Source organism: Narcine bancroftii, chromosome 9, assembly GCF_036971445.1.
Source record: "Narcine bancroftii isolate sNarBan1 chromosome 9, sNarBan1.hap1, whole genome shotgun sequence".
Lineage (NCBI taxonomy): Eukaryota > Metazoa > Chordata > Chondrichthyes > Torpediniformes > Narcinidae > Narcine > Narcine bancroftii.
This window is the reverse complement of record NC_091477.1, coordinates 62887634-62912235: the sequence shown is the minus strand read 5'-3', so window position 1 is coordinate 62912235 and position 24602 is coordinate 62887634. Positions and strand designations below refer to the sequence as shown.

At 44.7% G+C, this 24602-nt stretch overlaps 1 protein-coding gene across 2 annotated transcripts in view; it reads right to left on the bottom strand.

The window, feature by feature from the left end:
- klhl6 (kelch-like family member 6) overlaps positions 1-4938 on the bottom strand; it is a 72878-nt gene extending 67940 nt beyond the window's left edge. Inside the window, exon 1 of one of the 2 annotated variants that reach the window (XM_069899318.1) lies at positions 4635-4938. In XM_069899318.1, the coding sequence (XP_069755419.1) occupies positions 4635-4876 (242 nt within the window). In that variant the 5' untranslated portion in view covers positions 4877-4938. The remainder of the gene's footprint in view (positions 1-4634) is intronic. The other variant, XM_069899320.1, reaches the window with a different exon arrangement.
- Positions 4939-24602: the final 19664 nt, after the last annotated feature.

The window sequence follows — 24602 nt, the reverse complement described above, 5'->3', positions numbered from 1 at the left end:
AGGTGAACCCTGACACATTCTCTGCAGATGCTGCCTGTCCTGCTGAGTGTTTCTCTCATTTCCTTTATTACTTCACATTTCTAATATCAACAGACGTTTTTTGATTTTCTTTTCGTAATGATCTGCTTTGGTTTCCTCTGATTGGAAGAGAGTTACATTTGTTTTCATTTCTCGTATTTTTATTTTGGTGTACTCATAAAAGATTTTACTCTATTTTATATTTTCATTTGTTCCATCTATCTCACTTTTTTTTACTGAATTCTAAAAGGCTCTAAATCCCTTGACTTTCCATTTCTCTGGCAATTTTATGTAACACCTCTTTGGATGTAATATCATTCTTATCTTCTTTGATTATTCATGGTTGTGTTGCTTTCCCTTTTTTGTTTTTGTGCTCAAAAAGCCGTTTCCTTCCTTAAATATTAACAACTGTGACCTGAAACCAAGCTGGTGCCTGAAACAAGGTCCTTCTCCTTAACCAAGGCCTCTTCATAATACATCCATGCAGCACAGACACAGGCCCTTCCAGCCCACCTCACACACACTGCCTGTCTGCACTAATCCCATTTGTCTTCATATCCCTCTACACTTTAAGCAAGTTTCTGGACAAGTGCCTTTTAAATTTATTATATTTCTCTTATTCCCCTCCTCCCACAGTTCATCTCAGATCCCCATCTGTGGAAAAAAAACCTGTGTAAAAACAGATCTCTTTTAAATTGCTCCCTTTCACCTTAAAATTGTATCCTCTAAATCTATCTTTCATAAACCTCTGTTAGGTCACCGTATATCCTTCTAAATTCCGATGTGAATAAATGTAGCCTGTCAAATCTATCTTTATAATCCGGATCTCCATTCCAAGCAACTTCCTGGTGAATCTCTTCTGTGTTCACTCTGTTGTTACCACCGTTGTCATGTAGTATGGTAAGCAGAACGATATCAATATTAATAAGATAGAAGGAATGCAGAGAAGATTTACTAAGACTATTCCCTTGAGTGTAGAAGAATGAGGGGAGATTTGATAGATGTATTTAAAATTATGAGGGAGATAGACAGAGTAAATGTAGGATGGCTTTTTTCCACTGAGGTTGGGTGAACTACAAACCAGGGACATGGGTAAAGGGTGAGAGGGGAAAAGTTTAGGCAGAATATTTAGGGGAGTGTTGGGAGTGTGGAATGAGCTGCCAGCTGAAGTGAATGCAGGCTCAATTTTAACATTTAAGAAGAATTTTGGCAGATGCATGGATGGGAGACGTATGAAGGGCCATGGACTGGGCAGGTCAATGGGACTTGGCAAAAAAAATGGTTTGCCACAGACTAGAAGGGACAAAGGGGCTTGCTTCTGTGCTGTAATGTTCTATAGCTGTTGTTCTAACTGTCCACATACTCTCAAACCTTTCCAAGTTCACCCAATGCAATAAGCAATGTCAGTCGTGGTTTGGCATTTACACTCTGAACAATTGTAAAGCCACTTTTTTCTTGCACAATGGTAAGTTACTTAATTGTTTGGTTCTTATTGTCTATTTTTAATTTAATATATACTAATGTAGTTATGTTTTCATGAAGTACCTGTTCAGCTGCAGCAAATAATGGTTTCAATGGACCCTGTGTGTGACGAAGCATTATCATCAGTATTGCCTGTAAGTCTGAAATGTTTAAAAGTTCATTGAGTGAGGATGATACTTAGAACTATCAGAGGTGATGCCTGATGAGTTCTTACGTCATTTAGACATTGTTTAAAGAAGAGCAAGGGAATATTTTCCGGACAGTTCCATACCTCCACCAGCAGCATTGAAACAGATTGTCAAACCACTATCAAAATTCTGCTACAATAATTCCTACTTTTCCACACTGTTTACATTTCCTTCCTTCATTGCAAAACAATGCTTAAGGATTTTTGGGGTCTCCTCATATATATCCAGATGGAATCATTTTACCTACAGTGGGACCAATCCCCACCAACTCTCCAACTAGAAAGTCACTCACTACAAAATTACCTAGGGAGGGGTCAAGCCAAGGGAAAGTTCAAGAGTCGGAGAGGGGTTGGAAAGAAACTATTCTTAAACCTCGAAGGGCTGGTTTTCAGACTTCTGTAAATTCTGCCCAAAGGTAGCAATAAGAAGAGGTTGTGACAAGGGTGATGGGGGCCCTTTCTGATGTTGACTGGCTTCTTGAGGCAGTGTCTCAATAGATGTCCACAATGGACGGGAGGCCACAGCCTGTGATGGACCTGATAATGTTTGTATCTCCTGCGGCTTTCTGCATTCCTGGGCACTTGTATTGCCAAACCAGGCAATCAGACCACCTCTCAGAGTTTGTGGGAGAATTTGCCTGAATTACCACAGTCATATAATCTTCTCATTTTGGCACTTTTGAAGAAAGACGTGGCAAATGAAGAAGGCCAAGAGGTGAAACACGAAAGTCTGCAGATGCTGTGATTGTAGTAAAAAAATTAAATGGTGAAGGAATTCAGCAGATCTCGCAGCATCCAAAGGAGATAAATATTAAATAACCAACATTTTGGCTCTGAGGCCTTCACCACAGTCTGAGCAAAAGACAGGAAGGCTCCTGAATATAAATACTGGGGAGGAGGGAGATTGGTCATGTGGAGGAGGGAAGATTGGTCATGGGGAGAAGGGAAGATTGGTCATGAGGAGGAGGGAAGATTGGTCATGGGGAGAAGGGAAGATTGGTCATGAGGAGGAGGGAAGATTGGTCATGAGGAGGAGGGAAGATTGGTTATGTGGAGGAAGATTGGTCATGGGGAGGAGGGAAGATGGGTCAGGAGGAGGAGGGAAGATGGGTCATGAGGAGGAGGGAAGATTGGACATGGGGAGGAGCACAGATCAACAGGCAAAAATCGTAACTGAACATGGATAGGACAGGAGAGGAAAGGTGACATAGAGATTTGGGAAGGGAAGAGATGGGTGGGGGGAAAGGTGGTCCTTAATGGGGACCAGAGAAGTTAATGTTCATGCCACCTAGTTGAAGAGCGTCAGATGGAAAATGTGGTGATATTTCTTAAATTTTCTGGTGATCTCAGTCTGGCAGTGCATGGCACCATGTACAGACAGGAACAGGGGAGGGATTTGAAATGGATTGCATTCTTAATCCAGTCTCTCCGATGTAGAAGAGGCCACAATGGGAGCACCAGATGCAGTAGATGACCCCTGCAGATTCGGTAGTGAGGTGTTGCTTCACTTGAAAGGTCTGCTTGGGCTCCACTGGTGGTGAGGGAGGAGGTGTGGGTACGTGTCTTGCGGTCACAGGGGGTAGGTACTAAGGGAACAATTGGTGGGAAGGAAGGAGTGGACAAGGGAATCACAGAGTGACCTTTAAATAAAGATGATTATCTTGTTGTATGACATTGTTAGATGAGGATGAGCTAATTGTCAGATGAACTATTGATCTTGCTTCACTTTTGTAGTTCAAAGGCATCTTCTTGGAGTGTTGAACATTATTCACCAGTAACAGGAAGGCCACTTTAACTTTGCATGAATGTCTATCACTGGTGAAACTTAGACGGTATGTTTAAGTGGTTTCCGCAAAACAAAATAATGGGCACATCATTCAAGCTAAAAATTACAAGTATAAACATAATTTATCTGGTCATGATCCACCAGTTATCTCTGTGAACCTGCTGTATGCAAATTGGCTACTGTGATTTCTTACATAACAATCCTAACTACACAGAAAATAATCTGTTGGTTTGGATGTATGTTTTAAAGATTCGATACTGTAAAAGATGTTATGCCATTTTTTTCTCTTTATCAATGATAAGGTGCACACTGAACCATACATGGGATGCAAGATGAGATACAGTTGGTTGCATAGCTCCTTTTCTCTGTCCAATTGGACAAATAGGCTTCCTTAAATTTTCGGTCATAAGATTTCTCAGCTTCCACTCTTTCTCACCATTTTGCATATTGAATCAGATTTTTACCTTATTTAAAGTTAAATCTAAAGATACAGCCCACCAGTCTCTTAACCTCCAAATCCCGTACATCTTTGGAACATGAGGGGACACTGGAGCACCCGAAAGGAACCCATGTGGACACAGGGAGAACGTGCAAACTTCTTACAGGCACCATCCGATATTGTATTAGTGTGGCTCTTTGTTAAATTTGTGGCTGTGAAATACCTTGTGATATTTATATCCACGTCAAAGGGGTGTGACAGCCTTCAAATTGTTCATCGGAGTTAACCTGTTCCATGGGTGACCTCTCTTGGGTTTGTGGAAGACAAACTCAATGAAAATGGAGGCACCCTTATTGATCATGTTGTTATTTTTCTGCTGGGTGACGCTTGGACCTCCCACTGAGTAGATTAACTCAAATTATCAACAAAGTGTATTTACGTATGTAACACTTTTGACACAGTTAAAAAATATCCCTGGTACTTCAAAAGCACAAATTTGAAAATGAGTAATTTAATGTAATTCAGGTAAGTGAAGGTTTGATTAAAGCTGGAAGTTTTAATGAACTTATTAAAGGGCAACAGCATAGCAAAGATTTTCATGAAGTTATAACTGTAGTGAGAATCCACTACTGCTGAAGGCTCAGCTGCAAAGGTAAATGCAAAAGAAATGTCCAACATGCCTGACACAAGAACAAAGAAAGGTCGGACTGTGTTTTGCCTACCTGAAGTAACTGCTGGCTGCAGCCAGAACCACCCGATGGCAAGAGAACTCTCTGCTTTCCACGCACAGCACAACATCTGTCAGGGACCTCTCCAGCCTCAGATTCTCCAAGCCACTTTGTAGCACAGCAGAGAGCCCGCTGTCGTCAAATGCAACCTTCCCGTCAGACGAGCTTTCTGTCAGCTGCTCGACATCTTGGTGACTGGGGACCTGGTCTGTACTGTTTTCCACTATGTCTGCCATATTGGATACAACTACTGCCTGTCCTTTTTTCCCCCCGTATAAGCTTTCAGAGTTGGTTGAAAGTTGGCTTTTAACGGATTTCCTGTTCATGACTTGCTTCTTATCAGTGACCAACACACACAGAGGAACAGGAAGAGCTGCGGTCTCTCATTTTATTTCCTCTGCCATTAACCTACTTTTGTTTTTACTTAGGTTTATTAGCTCAACAAATCAGACAGAATCATCTTCGTTGTTTTTCTGACATGCAAGTTGTGATCTGATCTGGTACTGTTTGTTGAGTGCGTATTAGTTATTGAGGTTTAAAAGGCCTGAAAATAAAAGAGATTTAGAAATTTTCTAAATGATGAAACTATTATGAGGCAGTCTGTTTCACTTGAAAGCAAAGCTGACCCCAGAGCAAGAGTCTCCTGTTGACCGATTTTTCATCATGTATGATTTTTCTTTCGTTGGTGGGAATCCTTGAGTGCCTGGATAGTCCGCATGTTGTGTGGTACAATATTGAAACCATGTCTGATATCATGCATCAATGCAAAGATGATTTGCTGCAAGATATGAATCTACTGCTGCAAATCACAAGAATATGAACTTGAATAGGTTGCAGCGAAATACAGTCATCAGGCTGAATGAGTAAATGTAAATGTTACAGGCTATTTCAGCCCATGTGTCCTTGTTGCCCAAATTACACCCAATTAGCCTACACGCCTGGTACATTTTGAACAGTGGGAGGAAAACCCACGCTGACACCCTCTAGTGTGAATAAAAGCTCTCACAACTGAAGGGAGAATAAACGCTTTTATTAGCTTATAACCAAGGGTAGGGTTTCACAGTAGTCTTCAGAACATTTCTGGGTTTAGGTGGGAAACCCCCAGGGTTAAATATGAGCAGATGTGGGTGGAGCCAGCCATCAGCACAACACACTACCAGTGAATCCCAGTTCACTGCTTTCACCCCTTCCTGCAGAATTTAGGGTCTGTGAATGAAGACAGTGAACACAGGTTCTGAAAAATTGGTTGAAAAATATGCAGTTATTTACAAATTTAATCGGTCCAGGAGTCTGGAGATCTTGGTGGTGTGCCGTAGCACTGGGAGGCCTTGGACTCCTTGGGTCTCCTGGTCCCCTTGTGAGGGAGGAGAGGTGGGCTAGGTCTCCAGCTCAAAGGTAGAGGGGGATGCACTTTCCTCCTGAACCAGATCCCCTAAGGCCCTGACTGGGGGCAGCGAGAATGAGCTCCGTGGCTCTCATGGCATGAGGCAACAGACCCTCTATTCCTGCAGATCCAAGGTCCTTGATGGACACGGGGTCTTCCCTGCCATTTGGGTACTTGTACGTGGGATTGGTGTGAAGCAGTTTCACCCTTTCCACCAGGGGGTCGGTCTTGCTTCTCCTCATGTGCTTCCTGAGAAGGACTGGACCAGGAGTGGTGAGCCAGATTGGGAGTGTAGTTCCCGATGCTGACCTTCTTTTGAAAGTGAATAGGAGCTCATGAGGAGTAGTGTTGGTTGGATGGAATAGAACGCCATGGCCCTGACCTTGGAATTGAAGGAGGGCATTGCCATCTGACCCATCCACCCCCTTTATAACTTTAAATACTCTTGTTCTGTTAGATGGGTCTCCAGAAGAATTGCTATGTCCACCTACATCTTTTTTTTAGGTGAGCCAAGACTCTTTTTCTCTTAATCGACCCATTTATCCCATTTACATTAAACTCACAAATTTAATTGACCACTCCATTATGCTCTTCCCCTTCCTCTTGTCCCCTGATACTTAGCTTCCATCCTGATTCTCCTCTGTAGGTCCTTGGCACAGGCAACAATGCTCCAGATAAAAGTTAAACAAGTCAACAAAACTAAAACCCACATTCCAAAGCAAAACAAAAAACTCTTCTTCTTTCTTTTCTCTCCCCAATTTGCATCAATAACTAAACTGTTAGCACCAATTTCCCCCTATTTTGAGGTGACCAACACTCCCTCTCTTTCTGTAGCTCCTGTCATGTCTATTCTCTCCCATATCTTTACCCTATCCCTTTCCTACACACCATTTCATTCTCCCCATCACTCTTCTTCTTCTTCATCTTCCTTCTCCTTCAGCTCACTCTTCAAACACTAATGCTGTATAAAGAAACACAACCCTCCTGTAGTCCCCACACTTTCAATATTTACAATCCAATCTTCTCCTGAATCCCTCTTTCCCCTTTTTTTACATTTATGTTTCGTCTCATAGCAGTGGCAGGGATCATACAAAGTCCATTGCTTCCTTCGGTTCCTTAAAAAAACCTTCTTTCCCCTCCCGCCCCTTCTTTCCACTCAACGTTGCCAAGTGAAGGAGGGTAAATTCAATTCCTTTTTGTTTCCAATTCTTTTTTTAACCAAATTAAATTCTGTCCTGCACTTACGTCCAGATAGAATAAGACTTTCCCCCCGACTCATATTCCACTAGACCTCTGCCTTACTTTTGCCCCCACCACCACTGCCCTCAAATTCCTCTCTCTATTCTGATAGCCTAGGAGTCTCACTAGGATAGGTCATGGCGTTGGTGTGGCCCCGGGTGCAAGGTGAGAGATCGGTGGGCACAGGGTGAGAGACCTGTGGACCCATTCTATTTCCAAATTGTTTCCTATTTTGTCCCCTCCCCACGATGTCTGGTATCCATTTTTTCAGGAACTCCACTGTGGCTCTCCATTCCTTACTCTTCTTCCCCCCCCACAATCTTAACTGTGTTCCTCCTCACATGTCTATTCTCTCACACATCTTTACCCTATCCTTTTCCCATGCAACCATTTCATTTCCCCTCCATCCAATCTTTCCTCTATCCTCTCAATTCTCTCCTCTGTTTCCATTCCCTTTCTGTTACGCTGTCCAGACTTTCTTTACTTTCCCCTTGCTTTGTCACCACAGTCCTCAAAGTCCTTTCTATTTGTCCAATGGCCTCCAATATTTCTGTGGCAAAAGGCATCAAGCGCCCTGCCTCCTTTATCACTTCCACTTCCAGATGCTGTATTTCTTTTGGCCCCTCATTCTTCCTCCTCTTCAACCTCCTCTCCCTCACTCCAGCCCATTGCCCCTGGAGTCCACCAAGCCCGTCGCCTCGAACGCTCTCTGACACCTTGGACCCAACCTGCTCGCGGCTGCCAATTGGAGCTGCCCAACGGGGTGAGTCTCTGCTCCTCCCGGCCTGTGAGGTCTTTCCCTATGCCATCTCTCTCTCTCTCGCACCTTGTCTGGTGTCTTTTCTTTCTGACGGGCGGAGGGGTTGCTCAGGTGATGATGACGCAGCCGCCACTATTTCCAGCCTCTGGGTCGGCCCCTCCTTGATCTCCTTCTCTCCGCCACCAGGTGATTTCTTCGTGCTTTCACCCATTTTGACTTCTTTCCTTGCCTTTTCTCAGCTTTGTGATCGATTCTATCCCTCTCCTATTGATTTCTACTGGGGGGAGGGGGAGGGTCTATATATTTTCCTCTATTTTCTGATCCTTGCTATGGGGGAACCGACTCCAACCCGACTCCTCCTCGACAGCTGCCATTTCCTCCTCATTTCTTCTCCTTTGTTCCTCACTCACTCTTCAGAAAGTGAAGCGTGGGCGAGGTTCACATAAACGTTCTCCATATTGTTCAATCAAACCTTCCCAGAATCAAAAAGGAAGGAGTAAATCTCTCAGGCCAAGTTCCCTCAAACTCTTAGTGGACAGGTCCAATAACAGGTGGACACAGACAGCAGCTTCTTCCATTCTGCCCACCACCTTTGATCAAATTCATGTCTAAATAGGTAGCAGGTCCTCACTTAACATTGTTGATATGTTCTTGAAAAATGCTGCTTTAAGTGAAACGACATTAAACAAAACCAATGCCAAAGTGCACTGTTGTATTTTATTCTTAAATTAAAAATTTTTTTTCTCATCAACATGATAATGAAACATTATTCAAGGTCTCATTCTTGTTAGCAAAGGCAGCCAAATTGTTCCTGAGTAGGCAATAGTTAACCACTTTCATGAATTTTAAATTTAGACATACAGCATGGTAACAGATCCTTCTGGCCCACGAGCCCGTACCGGCCCAAATTTACCATTTAACCCAGTTCGTATTGAAGGGTGGGAGGAAACCAGAGCATCTGGAGGAAGCCTGGAGAGGAGAACTTGTCCTCACCCAGAATAACCTCTCCTTTGGCTCACCACTTCTTCCAAGTCAAAGCAGTATCCATAGCTACAGGGTCAGCAGCAGAACGTATGTTACGGGGAGGGGGGGCATTAATGATTTCAGAGGGGGCTTGTTTAGCGAGGGGGTGGTTCTGGTAGGGACCTGTCAACAGGGTGGGGTGTTGCTGGCAGGGATGACGGGGGTGGCAGGTATCCGACGATGGTGGGGGTGGGAGTACTGGCAAGGACCTGTCAGTGGGGAGGTGGGGGCTGGCAGGGTCCTGTCGATGGGGGGGGGGGGGTGGGTGCTGGCAGGAACATGGACCTAGACACTACTGACACAGGAGGGAATGGAGTGGGTCAGGGATGGCCATGACTGTATGGGGGGGCACAGCACTTCATTTGGGGGGCAATGTCCATAGATGACGCCCCATGCCTACCCGCATGGAATACAGCTATGTCTGCCTTTTTTTGGCTCTGTGGAGCAATCCATGCTATAAACCTACATTGCCCAGGCCCATCAACTCTTCCTCTGCTATATCGATGGCTACTTTGGTGCTGTCTCATGTAACCACGATGAGCTCATTGACATCATCCACTTTGCTGCCAACTTCCATCCCGACCTCTAGCAACGCTCTCCCTATTCTTGATCTTTCTGTCTCCATCTTGGAAGACAAGCTCTCAACAGACGTCTTCTATAAGTCCTCAAACTCCCACAGCTACCTCGACTGGACCTCCTCGCAACCTGTCCTTTGTAAATATCTCTCAGTTCCTCCGTCTCCGTTGCATCTGCACCCAGGACAACGTCTTCCCCGCCAGATCATCAAAGATATCCTCCTTCTTCAAACAATGTGGCATTCCCTCTAGCATCATCAACTCTGCCCTCACCCGCATATCCTCCATTACCTACACATTTTCCCCTAGCCTCCTCTGCTCCAATGCACAACAAGGACAGAATTCCCCTTGACCTCATCTGCCACCCCACCAGCCTCCACATTCAACACAGTCCACTGTTGAGGTCATCAAGAGTATCAAGTTCCTCAGTGTGCACCTGGTGAAGAATCTCACCTGGTCCATTAACACCAGGTCCATAGCCAAGAAAGCCCTGCAAAGGCTGAGGAATGTTCATCTCCCACCCTCCATCCTCACTACATTCTACAGAGGATGTACCAAGAGCATCCTGTGCAACTGTGTCACTGTCTGGTTTGGAAGCTGTACCTCCTCAGACCACAAGATCCTGCAGAGTATAGTAAAGTCAGTGGGAAAGATCCCTCGGGGCTCTCTTCCTACCATGAAGGACATCAACAACACTCAATGCAGGCTAAAGCCAATAACACACACGCGCCTCACGTAAACTGTTCTCCCTTCTGCCATTGGGTAGCACTCAGGCCCTTACATCCATCTTGGGCACCAGCTTTTCCCCCCAAACTCATTAGGCTCCTGAACTCCCGGAACATATGTAGATAGTGTACCGTGGACTTTTACAGTGTAATATTTAATATTTTAATGTGTTTAACTTCTATTCTAACTTATATTTAAAACAGCATCTTAATTTTTGAGGTAATTCATGGCTTGTTTCAGCATCATGTCGAAGAAGATCGAAAAGAGGGTTGGTGCGAGAACGCAGCCTTGTTTCACGCCATTGTTAATGGAGAAGGGTTCAGAGAGCTCATTGCTGTATCTGACCCGACCTTGTTGGTTTTCGTGCAGTTGGATAACCATGTTTAGGAACTGCACGGATGGCGCCTGCAAGCTCACACCAAGACACAAGAGCAACTTGTCCGTGAACTACTCTTTGCAGACGATGCCGCTTTAGTTGCCCATTCAGAGCCAGCTCTTCAGCGCTTGACGTTCTGTTTTGCGGAAACTGCCAAAATGTTTGGCCTGCAAGTCAGCCTGAAGAAAACTGAGGTCCTCCATCAGCCAGCTCCCCACCATGACTACCAGCCCCCCCCCGCACGTCTCCATTGGGCACACAAAACTCAAAACGGTCAACCAGTTTACCTATCTCGGCTGCACCATTTCATCGGATGCAAGGATCGACAACGAGATAGACAACAGACTCACCAAGGCAAATATCGCCTTTGGAAGACTACACAAAAGAGTCTGGAAAAACAACCAACTGAAAAACCTCACAAAGATTAGCATACACAGAGCCATTGTCATACCCACACTCCTGTTCGGCTCCGAATCATGGGTCCTCTACCTCCTTCACCTACGGCTCCTAGAACGCTTCCACCAGTGTTGTCTCCGCTCCATCCTCCACATTCATTGGAGCAACTTCATCCCTAACATCGAAGTACTCGAGATGGCAGAGGCCGACAGCATTGAATCCACACTGCTGAAGATCCAACTGCGCTGGGTGGGTCACGTCTCCAGAATGGAGGACCATTGCCTTCCCAAGATCGTGTTATATGGCGAGCTCTCCTCTGGGCACCGTGACAGAGGTGCACCAAAGAAGAGGTACAAGGACTGCCTAAAGAAATCTCTTGGTGCCTGCCACATTGACCACCGCCAGTGGGCCGATATCACCTCAAACCGTGCATCTTGGCGTCTCACAGTTCGGTGGGCAGCAACCTCCTTTGAAGAAGACTGCAGAGCCCACCTCACTGACAAAAGACAAAGGAGGAAAAACCCAACACCCAACCCCAACCAACCAATTTTCCCTTGCAACCGCTGCAACCGTGTCTGCCTGTCCCGCATCGGACTTGTCAGCCACAAACGAGCCTGCAGCTGACGTGGACATTTACCCCTCCATTAATCTTCGTCAGCGAAACCAAGCCAAAGAAAGAAAGAACTTATATTTATGTAAATCTGTTCCATGATCCTGGAGAAGAAATATCTCATCTTTACCGTGTGAGCACAGTATGAACGATAAATAAAGGTGACGACTTGACCTTCCACCACCATTTCTGCCACCTACCACGCGATCCCGCCACCAGACACATATTGCACTTTCCTCCCCTCCCTCTCCACCTTCTGAAAGACTGCTCCCTCCGTGACTCCGTCATCCATTCCTCCCTTCTCATGAATCGTCTCCTTGGCACCTATCCCTACGACTACAGGAAATAGAACCATAGAAAACTACAGCACAGAAACAGGCCCCTTCAGCCCTTCTACTCTATGCCAAACCTTATTTTGTCTAGTCCCACTGATCTGCACCTAGTCCATAGCTCTCCATACATCTCCCATCCATGTACCTGTCCAAATTCTTGTTAAATGTTAAAACTGAGCCCACATTCACCACCTCAGCAGGAAGCTCATTCCACACTCCCACTACTCTTTGTGCAGCCACTTTCAGGTGGAATAGTTTGGAGAATGTGGCTCTGGAGCCAGCTGCGGGTGTGTGCGAAGCAACATTCAGGTGGCAGCACTGAAGGCACTGTTCTGTGGAAATGAGCGAATGCCGACTCCTGTTGATTGTGGCCATAGTCCCGCCCGCTGTCAGGGCAGGGGCATCCGGCACAGGATGTCAGGGCAGGGGCACCCAACGTGGGTCATCAGGGCTGGGGTGGCCCACACTGGTCGCCCCAGCCCTGATGTCCCACTCCGGGGGGGGGGGCAGGGCAGTGGGGAGGGATACTGTCAGGCAGTGGGGAGGGGGACTGTAAGGCACGGGGACAGGGACTATCGTGGAGGGAGGATTGTCGGGCATGGGGAGGGGGCTGTCGGGTGAGGGGAGGGGGCTGTCGGGTGAGGGGAGGAGGGCTGTCGGGTGTGGGGAGGGGGGCTGTCTGGCAGCAGGGAAGGGAGGACTGTCAGGGCACGGGGAGGGGCGCTGTTGGGCGCAAGGTGGGGGGCTGTCAGGCAGTGGGGAGAGGGTCTGTCAGGCAGTGGGGAGGGGCGCTGCCAGGTGCGGGGAGTTGGGTCGCTGACATTGACATCAGCCTGCCCCCTAGCAGTCGCTTTCAGGTGCTTCGGGGGAGTGCTGAGAAGCAGAGAATATGCCTCCCCGAGGAGGGTTGGGGTGAGTACTCCTCGGGGCCAGGTTTTGCTCTTTCAGGTGGCCTTCCGAAGGCAGCATTCGGGTATAATATGCAGCTTTACATCGGGGTATTCTGGCCACCTGAAAGTGGCTTGTGTGATGTTCCCTTTCACATTCCCCCTAAACTTTTCCCCTTTCACTCTTAACCTGTTAACTGGTTTGTATCTCACGTACCCTCAGTGGAAAAAAGCCTACCTTTATTTACTCTGTCTATCCTCCTCATAATTTTAAACACCTCTATCAAATTTCATCTCATTCTTCTACGCTCCAGGTAATAAAGTCCTAATCTTTTCCTGTAACTCAGTTCCTGAAGTCCGGGCAATATCCTAGTCAATCTTCTCTACACTCCATCCATCATTCAGGAGATGCTTCACTTGCTCCCACACCTCCCCCCTCACCACCATTATGGCCCCAAAAAGTTCTTCCATGTGAAGCAACATTTCACTTGTGAACCTGCAGGAGACATCTACTGCATCCGGTGTTACCTTCGTGGTCTCCTCTATATCGGAGAAACTGGGTGTAGACTGTGAGATCACTTAATTGAGCACCTTGGTCCTGTCTGCCCTAATAGTGGGATTTCCCAATGGCCACCCATTCCAATTCCCCATCCCATTCCCTTGTTAACATTTCTGTTCATGCACTACCACACTGAGACTACCCAAAAGTTGGAGGACAGCATCTCATATTCTGTTTGGGCACTCTCCAACTGGGTGAGATTAACGTCGATCTCTGATTTCCATTCAAAACTCCCTCTTCATCTTCATTCCCTTGTCTCCTTCCCTCCAGTTCCATCTCTCTCTCTCTCTATCTCTTTCAGAGTCAAAATCAATTCTCACCTTTCCTCTTCGTATCTTTTGTCTGTTGTCCTGTACTCCTCCCCCACTCATTCTTCCCTCTTTCTTTCCTCAACATTTAATACAGATCTTTAGGAAGGGCTCAGTCCCAAAACGTCAGTAATATATCTTTACATCCTATGGACACTGCGAGACCAGCTGAGTTCCTATCGCATTCCTGTGTTTTGACAAGAACATCTAAACTCCTTACAGTCAGTGCCATATTCGAACCCCTGTCCTCTGTCACTGTAATAGTGTTGCACTAACCACATTGCACATCATTTTAAAAGTAAGTGGAAGATTATTACATAAAGCTGTCGGATAGAAGAATTTTTGATTGGCATTGGCAATAAAGGAATGAAATTTACCATTAACGGTAAATGGCTTTTCTTGAATAATCTCTTCCTTTCATTAAATGGCCTCATGACATTACATGAAGAATGTTACGTCCAGGGTTGGGTATAAGTGATGAGTGGTTTCAGTGAAGTCCTCCGGAATGATTGATGTGATGGCAGTTTTAGTGGATTAGACAAGGTAAACCAGAATGTCTTATACCTTTTTTTGTTGATTATCATCATCCTCTTAGTCTGCGAGCTTCTGCACCTCCCTCTGCAACTGGATCCTTGGATTCCTCTTTGGAAGACCACAGTTAGTGTGGAATGGGAGCAACATCAATTTCAGAGGAGCAAAGAGCTTGACAGTGGGAGAGGAACTGGCCAGAGTGGATTGGAAGGCATCATTAGTGGGAATGACAGCACAGCAGAAATGGATGGAGTTTCTGCATCAAATGGGGAAGGAACAAGACAAATGCAGACCAAAAAAGAGGAAATATTCAAATGGAAAAAATTCACAACTGTGGCTGACGAGGGAAGTCAAAGTCAACATAAAATCAAAAGCGATCTTGTTGGGAATTGGACTGAATATAGATGGTGGAGCAAGTAGCAGGAATGGCAAGTGTGCTTTTGAAACTCATCAGGGACTGTGTGCCAGGGGTGGAGTGAGAAGTCTCTAAGCTGTTATAAAGCAATGGGAGCAGTAAGTGTTCCATTGGAAAAATGGGAAGCCCAAGTGGAGTGGCCAGTGTAAAGCTGCCAGTGTGAGTGTGACCCAATGTAGAAGCACATGTCTGAGACTTCAACTCGAGAGGTTTCAGCAAGCAGAGGCTGAGGATGTGTTTCTTTCAGGTAAGGTCAGGTCAGGTAAGATCTTTGCATATTATCAAAGAATAGGTGATGGAAACAGTAACTAGGGCAGTGGGATGCTCCAAGTGCAGCATGTGGGAAATCTGGGATAGCACATTTGTCCCTGACAACTACACCTGCAAGAGGTGCATCCAACTGCAGCTCCTGACAGATTGAGTTGGGAAACTGGATCTGGAGCTGGATTATGTCTAGGTCATTCAAGAGGCAGAGGCAGTGAAAGACAGGATCTTCAGGAAGATAGTTGGAAGACTTTTAGGAGTGGGAAGGGGAAGAGGCAGTCAATGCAGAGCACCCTGTGGCCGTTCCCTTCAACAATAAGTATACTGTTTTGGATAATGTTGGGGGGGGGGAAATCTACCAGGAACAAGTCATAATGGACACATCTCTGACACAGAGTCTGGCCCAGAAGGGAAGGGGGAGAAGAGGAAAGGTATAGTGATTGGGGATTCGAGAATTAGGCGAACAGATAGGAGCTTCTGTGAATGAGATCAAGACTCCCAGATGGTATGTTACCATGTCTCTGTCATGGTCAGGGACGTCTCTGATTAAATCCACAGCATTCTCAAGATGGGCATAAGCAGTGAGATTTCATGATCCATGTGGGGATCAAAGACACAGACAGGAGTAGGGATGATGTCCTGAGGAGGGAATATAGGGAGTTAGGAAAGAAGTTAAAATGCAGGACCTCAGGGGTGGTAATCTCAGGATTGCTGCCTGTGCCAAGCACCAGAAAGGGTAGGAATAGGAAGTTCTGGCAGATTAAGACATGGGGGTGGGGGGGGGGGTGGGGGAGGGGGCAGGGATTCAGATTTCTGGATCATAGATCTCTTCTGACCTGTATAAAAAGAATGGGCTGAACCTGAACTGGAGGGGGAACCAATATCCTGGTGGACTGGTTTGCTAGACCTATTGGGGAGGGTTTAAACTAGTTTGGCAGAGGAATGGGAATCAGAATGTGAGGGCAGAAAATAGAAAAAATGATGCAATGGGTTGCGGGTTTGTGATGTGGGACTGGCAGGGGAGGAAGCAGAAATGTAGTCATTTGGAAGGTTTGAAATGTGTCTATTTTAATGCTAGGAGTATTAGGAAGAAAGAGGAACAGAGCATGGATCAGTACGTGGAATAACTATGTTTTGGCTGTTACAGAGACTTGGCTGGAGGAAGGACAAATTTTGCTGATACAGGATAGTATAGGAATAGGATGGGAGGAATGAGAGAGTGGTGAGTAGGGTTTCAGGTCAGGGATAGTATCATGGCAGTAGAAAGGGTGGGCACTGTAGAGGGAGCATCTATGGAGTTGGTGTGGATAGAAAGAAGCCATCACTCTATTGGGAGTCATCTATAGGACCCAAATACCCATCAGGAATATTGAGTAGAGAGGAAAACATGGCTTCCCTGCCTCTCTGGAATGTGTGTATTGTGGGTAGTCATGTCCTCCCCATCTGAAACTTATTCGGAAATCACATCACCTGTCAATCAAAGTTGGACTCTGGCCAACCATTAGTGCGCACCGTGCCGTGCCTAATTTAAATCACCTAGGGTCATTATTGATAGGTGCCCAGATCAGAAATGTATAAAACATCAATGCATAGCACATTTCTTTCTCTCTGCCTCGTGGTCCAAGCCCTGGACCTCGCTCTTTGCCAGGTCACTACTGTGGACATTGCTGGAAGTGTCGCAGGTAAGATGTGCCCTACCCTGAAGCTGAGCTGTAATATTGCGATAGATCAATACTTGCAGAGAACTGGATCCCTGTTGGTACAGGGAACCAAGTGTGTTTAAATGTCCCTGTTTGTAGTGTGGGCACTCAAGTGTGTGAGCCCAATGTGAATGTCTATATCATTGCTTAAGTGAAATAGTAATCAAGTACTGTTGTGGGTTTTTAATTTGATGTCCAAAAATGAGTTAGGAAACGTGGAGAATTCTTCAGAAAAGTTAAAACTTTATTTGCAAGTAAAGGTTGAGTCAACTCAAAGCCTGGATTCTGAAATACCTGTTGCTATGAGGCACTGTCATTTTTTATATTATAGTCCTCACCATCACATTTCTGTACCCAATCATTCATCACCTCACATCTTAACAGGATGTCATCCTTTGGCTCGCCACAGTCATTTTCATTATAGTCCACTCATTAATTTAATCATGTTTAGAATCACATGTTTCATCATATCCAGCCACCTGCTGCCTTCTATTCATTACTGTGGCCTTGTGTAGTAAATAAATAATGGATTATTACTTTTGTAACATAGTGAGTGTAAATTGTTAGATAGTAATGGGTGCAAGTTCGTGTGGTTTATTTTCCATAGTACTGTTTGATGTTCTCCCCTGTTTGTCTCCCGTGTGTTCATTAAAGTTACGTGTGATTGTAACACTTGTGTCCAGACTCGTCTCCTTTGAACCCACTGAACCTGATACTTTTCCCAACACAACAGGGACACAGAGGAACAGTTTAGCAGGCAGGTTTTGGAATGGTACAGAAATTACATGGATTTATTTTATTAAGGACAGAAATTACAGGGTTGCTGTGATAGGACATTTCAACTTCCGAAATATCCTGATTGCAAGTGGGAAGGATTGAGCAGAATTTGTCAGGTGTGTTCAAGAGGAATTCCTGACACAGTAGGTAGACCAGCCAACTCAAGAAGAGGCCACACTGGATCGAGTATGGATAATGAACCTAGTCAGGTGATAGATCTCTCATTGGGGAGCATTCCGGTGATAGTGGCCACAGCTCCCTGAGCTTCAGCAGAGTTTTGAGCAAGATTGTAAAGTGTTCAACTGGGGAAGGGATATTTAGATGGGATAAGGCAGGAACTAGGGAGAGTAAACTGAGAATATATGTTTTAAATTTTGAATTTAGACATACAATACAATAACAGGCCCCTTCAGCTCATCATCCAATGCTGTGCAATTACATCCAATTGACTGAAAATACCGGCATGTTATGAAGGGTGGGAAGAAAGTGAAACAGCTGCAGGAAATCTACACAGAGGCATAGAGAACATTTTAACTGCTACACTAACCATGCCAACCTCCACTAGGCTAACTGTGCAACACTCTGTGAAGCTAATCAGGCCACCCTGTTAAATTTTAAAATTTGTTTAGATATACAGCACGGTTGAAGGCCATTTTGGTCCACGAGTCTGTGCTGCCCAATTACACCCAATTGACCTACAAGCCCCAGTACATTTTTGAACAGTGGGAGGAAACCAGAGCCCTGGGGAAAACCGAGGCAGACACAGGTAAAACATACAAACTCCTTACAGATGGTGCAGGACTCAGTTCTCAGGAGAAAGTACATAAGTATTATGGAGGATGCTTAGGGATCACTTGTGCGGGATTCTGGATAGGTTTGTCTCACTGAGACAGCAAAAAGATGGTAGGAAAAAGGACCTGTGGTTGACAAAACAGGTGAGGGAGCTAGTGAAAAGGAAGTAGGAAGCAAAAAAACAGAAAGGGCTCATGAGAATTATATCATAGCCATGGAAGAAACATATGAAAGGTCTTAGGAGAGCTTGAAGGGTACATGAGAAGGCCTTGGCAAATAGGATTAAGGTGAATTAGGTATTCGCTGCATATGTGAAGAATTACAAGAATGAAGGTGGGGCCACTGAAGGATAAAGGAGGCAACATGTGCCTGGAGGAGGGGCAGGTTGGAGAAGTCCTTAATTAATTCTTTGCTTGAGTATTCACCAGAGAAAAGGACCTTGATCAAGGTCAGAATAAAACTAACTTGTCTGCTGGATCCTGTTGAGATTAGGAATGAGAAAATACTGAATCTTCATAAAAGCATTAGGATTGATAAAACCCCCGGGCAAGATGAGATATTCCCCAGGTTGCTATGGGAAGTGAGGGAAGAGACTGCTGAGGCAGTAGCTATGATCTTTGCATCCTCCTTAGCCACAGGGGAGGTACCAGAGAATTGGAGAATGGCAAATGTAGTCCCCTTGTTTATAAAAGATAATAGGGAGAATCCTAGGAATTATAGACCGGTGAGCCTTACAAATGATTGGAGAGGATTCTTAAGAACAGGATTTATGAGAAGTACAGTCTTCTCAGGGATAGTCAGAATCCCTTTGTGAGGAGAAGGTTGTGTCTCATGAGTTTAATGGAGTTCTTTGAGGAGTTTACAAAAGCAATTGTTGAAGGTAGGGCAGTAGATATTATCTATATAGATTTTAATAAGGCATTTGACAAGATCCACCATGAGAGACTTGTTCAGAAGGTCATGAGGCATGGGATCCATGGAATCCGGGCTGTGTGGATTCAAAATGTACTTGCCTGCAAAAGGCCAAGTGAAGCAGTAGAAGGAAAATATTCTGCCTCGAGGATAGAGATGAGTGGAATCGTACTGGCATCCCCTGCTTTTTGTGGCCTGGATGAAGAGGTGGAAGGAGGGTCAGTAAGTTTGCGGATGATACAAAGTTGGAGAAGTTGTGGATAGTTCTGATGGTTGTCGTAGGTTACAAAAGGATAGAGGCAGAATGGATTGAAAAATGGCAGAGGGAGTTCAATCAGGCGAAGTGTGAGGTGAGGCATTTTGGAAGGTCACACCAGAAGGCTGAGTCCAGGGTTAATGGCCAGTTGCTTAAGAGTGTGGATGAACAGAGGGACCTTGGCGTCCAAATCTTCAAGGTCACTGCACAGGTTGATAGGATAGTTAAGAAGGTCTATGGGATGCTTGACTTCATAAGTTGGGGGATTCAGTTCAGGAGATGAGAGATTATGCTTCAACTCTACAAATCTCTGGTGTTCAGTTCTGGGAACCACATTATAGGAAGGATGTTGCCTGAATTGGAAAACAAGTGTCATGAATCAAGGTTTGTGGAGCTAGGGCTTTTCTCTCTGGAGCTAAGAATGAAAAGAGGAGACTTAATGTACTTCCACAAGATTCTGAGAGGCATAGATAAGGTAGACACCCAGGACAGGAATAGCAAACATCAGAGGACATATGTATAAAGTGAAGGGAGGCAAGTTTAGGGGAGACATCAGGTGTAAGCTTCTTACACTGAGCATTGTGGGGGCCTGGAAAGCCTTGCTTGGGATGGTGGCAGAGGCTGAAACATTGGGGACATTTAAGATACTCTTAGTTGAGCATATTGGATGAAAGAAAAATAAAGGGTTATGAAGCAGGAAGGGATTCATTTTATTTTGTTAGGAACATACAGGCAGGCAACACATCGAGGGCCTAAAGGTCTGTACTGTGCTGTCATGTTCTATGTTCTATGAGAGGGGCATACAAAAAAGCAAAAGTTAACGGGAAGATGAGGATTACGAAGCTTTTAAAAACTTGCAGATGATAACTAAAAAACTGATGAGGGTAAAGGTGAAGTATGAAAGTATGAAAGCTAATAATATCAAAGAGGATACAAATAGCTTTTTCAAGAATATAAAGAGTAAAAGATATGTGAGAGTAGACACAACAAAATGACACTGGAGAAATAATAATGGGAGACATGGAGATGGCAGAGGAACTAAATGAGTATTTGACATCAGCCTTCACTGGAAGACACTAGCAGTGGGCTGGATGTTGAAGGGTATCAGGGAAGGGAAGTGAGTTCAGTTGGGGAGAAGGTTTTCAAAGAGCTGAATGGTCTAAGGGTGGATAAGTCTCTTGCACTAGATGGATTGCACCCTCGGGTCCTGAAATAAGTAGTGGTAGAGATTGTGCAGGCAATGATCTTTCAGGAATCAATAGATTCTGGTGTGGTAACAAAGGGTTGGAAAATCGTAACTATCAAGAAGGGAGGGAGGTAGCAGAAAGAAAATTATAGGCTGGTTAGCCTGATAGTGGTTGGGAAGATGTTGGTGCTGATTGTCAAGGAGGTTAGGGGGCACTTGGAAGCACGTGACAGGATTGTTAACATTTTTTAAACTTGTTTTGTGTGTTCACATTTACATGCACTAAAACTTGAAGAGTGAATTAGATAGCACTACTTCATTCTATAACAGTCTTTAAATTTGCTCAATGAGACTCTTAGGAGGATTTACGTATCTTGATGATCTCCTGATTGATTGTCCTTGAATTTGAGTTGTTGCCTCAGATAATGTCTTCTCAGATGTGCATTCAGGTTGTTTAACAATATTTGTCTTTCCATCTACTGTGACTGGTTCCATTTGAAGGTCTCGACGATTTCTTCGCAAAACAGCATCTCCAACTATCTGAATGGTGTTTGATCTTGGTTGGACTTCACTAAGGGCAGTTCCCTTCTGAATCCATAAGTTTGTTTTGTCTTTTATCCTTACTTGGTTACCAGTGTAGAGATCCAGTCAGATTTTTTGCTCCTCTGTCAAAGTAATACTTTCGCTTTTCCTTCTATTGCTCTTTGCACTTCCTCACTTTCTCCCCCTCTTTTGTTTTACAATGGGTAGGTTGATCTTAGCCTATGTCCCATAAGGAGTTCTGTTGGTGACATACCACACTTGAATGGTGTTGTGCGGCATACTAGCATGCTCCGGTAGAAGTCTGCTCCACTGTCCTTTGCCTTGTTCATCAGTCTTTTCACCATCTGTTCTAATTTTGCCACTAGACCATTGGACTGTGGAAAATGAGGACTTGACATGGTGTGCACAAAGTCCCACTCTTTGTCAGAACATTAAATTGCAAAACTTGGGTCCATTGTCTACTAAGACCTCACTTGCCATGCCATGTCTGTAGAATATGGCTTTCATACCTGTTGCTACAGCATCTGCAATAGTGGTGTTCAGTTTACACACCTCTGGATGCAAGGAGTAATAGTCTATGACTACAAGATAGTCCTTCCCTTGACATTCGAATAGGTCAGCGCCTACCTTCTGATAAGGTCTGTATGGTGCTGGGTGTGGATCTGTGGTTCTGCAGGATCGCTTGCTTGATATTTCCAGCATATTGTCCAGTTCGACACTTCATTTGTTATATCATTGTTGATTCTCGGCCAGTACATCACTTTTCGATTCCGAGATGTCCTCCATGAACATTTTTAGCATCTCATTTCTCAGACTCTTTGGGATAAGGATTTTACTTCCTTTGTAGATGATGTCTTCAACCACTGATAGTTCCGCCCTGGAGTTCCAGTACTCTGAAACGTCAGGTGAGCAGTCCTGCTTCATGTTGGGCCATCCTTCCAAGATGTTTTTCTCAGTTGTCTCAGTGTTTCATCTTTGTTTGTCTCTGACTTTATGAGCTCTATTTTTGCATCTGATATGGGCAGTGCACTTGTGATCATGTCCACGAAGGTGTTCACGTCTTCATCCATTTTGGTGTTTGCGGGCTCTCTCACGTCAACAGCTCTAGATCACATGTCTTCTGTGTACATTAGCTTACCCGGAGTGTACGCTTCATTCAGTGTATAGTTTTTGTAGTCTAATCATCATTCTTTGTATTCGAAGTGGACATTCATTTAACGGCTTTTGGAACAATGCAATCAAGGGCTTATGGTCAGTTTCTACACTGATTGCTTGTCCTGACACAAAATGATGAAATTTTTCACAGGCGTATGTGATGCTGAGCAGTTCCTTTTCAATTTGAGCGTATCGCATCTCTGCATCTGTCATTGAGCGTGATGCATATGCAATGAGTTTCCAGTCATCATATTTTTGCAGAAGAACTGCACCAAGCCCACTATGTGATGCATCTCATGATATCTTGATGGGTCTCACTGTGTCGTAAAACTTCAGAACTGGTTCCTCTGTGAGCAGTTTCTTTAGTTCGCTCCATGACTTTTCATGCTCTTGATTCCACTCCCATTCAATGTTTTTTTCTGTTAGTCTTCTCAATGGAACCATCTTTTCTGAGAGGTTGGATATGAATTTACCCATATAGCTACCATTCCATTAAACCTCTGTACGTCCTTTTGCATTGGGCCTTGGCATGTTCCCAATGGCGGACACTTTTCTGGGATCTGATCTGATGCCCTCACTGCCAATAATATCTCCTACAAATGTTTATTCTGTCACCTCGAGCTGGAATTTCTCTCTATTCAGCTTCAGGTTTGCTTTCCTTGTTGCTTCCAGCACTTTCCTTATTCTCTCATCATGCTCAATACTATGGTGTCATCCATTGAGATAGCAACTCCGACCAGATGCTTATAGCCCATATGGATAGTTTTGTGATACACTTCAGGAGCTGAGGCAATTTTCATTAGTAACCTTAGGAATCTCTATCTGCCAAATATACAATTGAACATGCAGGGACAGTGACCCCAAAGGGGATCAGTGAGATGGCTCTGGCTAAGAGACAAGCGCTCCTGGAGACTCAAGGCAATGAACCCATGGAAGCTGCAGACTACCATTGGGAGACTTTGTTGGGAGACTCGCACCGGCCTGCAGACTACTGAAAACTGGTTTGAACTGGCCAGAGGAGTACCAGGTATCAGAACCAGGATGTGAGGAGGTGCCGAGGGCCCTGACTATGTCAGAGGTTTGGATCTGGACCTTGGGTTTCCAAAGGTTTGGACTGGATTCTATGGCTGCAGAGGTTACAGAAGCACAGGAGGGGAATCTATGGACACTCGGTGACTCGGGGTGGGGTGGGGGGGATATTCTCTTTTGCTTCTCTTTCTCTGACTATAAGAGGCACTTGAGGCAATTCCTGCCGGGGGCGAATCCATTTGCCTTGCAGCAGGACAAAGGGAATTTCATGTAATACAACACTTTTATTACTATAATAATAAGTTGAATCTTGAATCTTTGTCTTGATCCTGAGTGCCTTTAACTCCTCAGGAGCTTGTATGACATTGAAAACCCTGGCTAACTTCTACAGATATGTAGTGGAAAGTGCACTGACCAGCTCCATAACAGTCTGATATGGGGAAACCAATATATCGGAGAAGAAATCCCTGCAAAAAGTAGTGGACACAGCCCACAATCCTCCCCACTATTAAAATAATTTTAACAATCATCAAGGATCCATGCTCTGTTCTTGCTGCTGCCAATGGAAGGAGGTGGAAGGGGCCTCAAGACTCACACCAGCAGGTTCAGAAACAGTTGCTACCCTCACACCATCAGACACCTCATCAACAAACATTCAGGGACTAATTTAAGGATTTGGTAATGGAATAAGTTAATAAAAATATATGTTTAAGAAGGGGGGAATAAGATTAGGTAGTTTAGGTCGCTTTTCACAAGCAAACATCACATTACAAAAACAGAGACAGAAATTGAAACTGAAACAAAAAGGGAAAAGAGGGGGAGATAAAAGGTGCAGCAGTTGGTGAAAGGCTGCAAGGTGAAAAGCCTGCTAAAGACCCCATTTCAAGAGAGGTTTTGAGTTCTGAGTTCAGCCTTTTCAAAATCTCTGTAGGGGTTGGTTGTTGTGTTTCTCCTCAAATAGGGGAAAAGAAGAACTCCTTGCGATAACCTGGAAGAAGCCACAATTCTTCACAAAGACACTTTGGTTATTGATTGATTTTCGTGTCTAACAAACAACAAACATCTCTCTGCACCCACCAAAGACCTTCCTGACTGGTAACTTAATTAAAGGTACCAGAGCCTGTTGAATGTAATGAGTGTTTAATTCTGGGTGCAGAACTGAAAACTGCCCTGAAAGCAGTAAATTTGGAGAAGTGAACTGAAAACTGAAAAAGAACCATCTTGTAC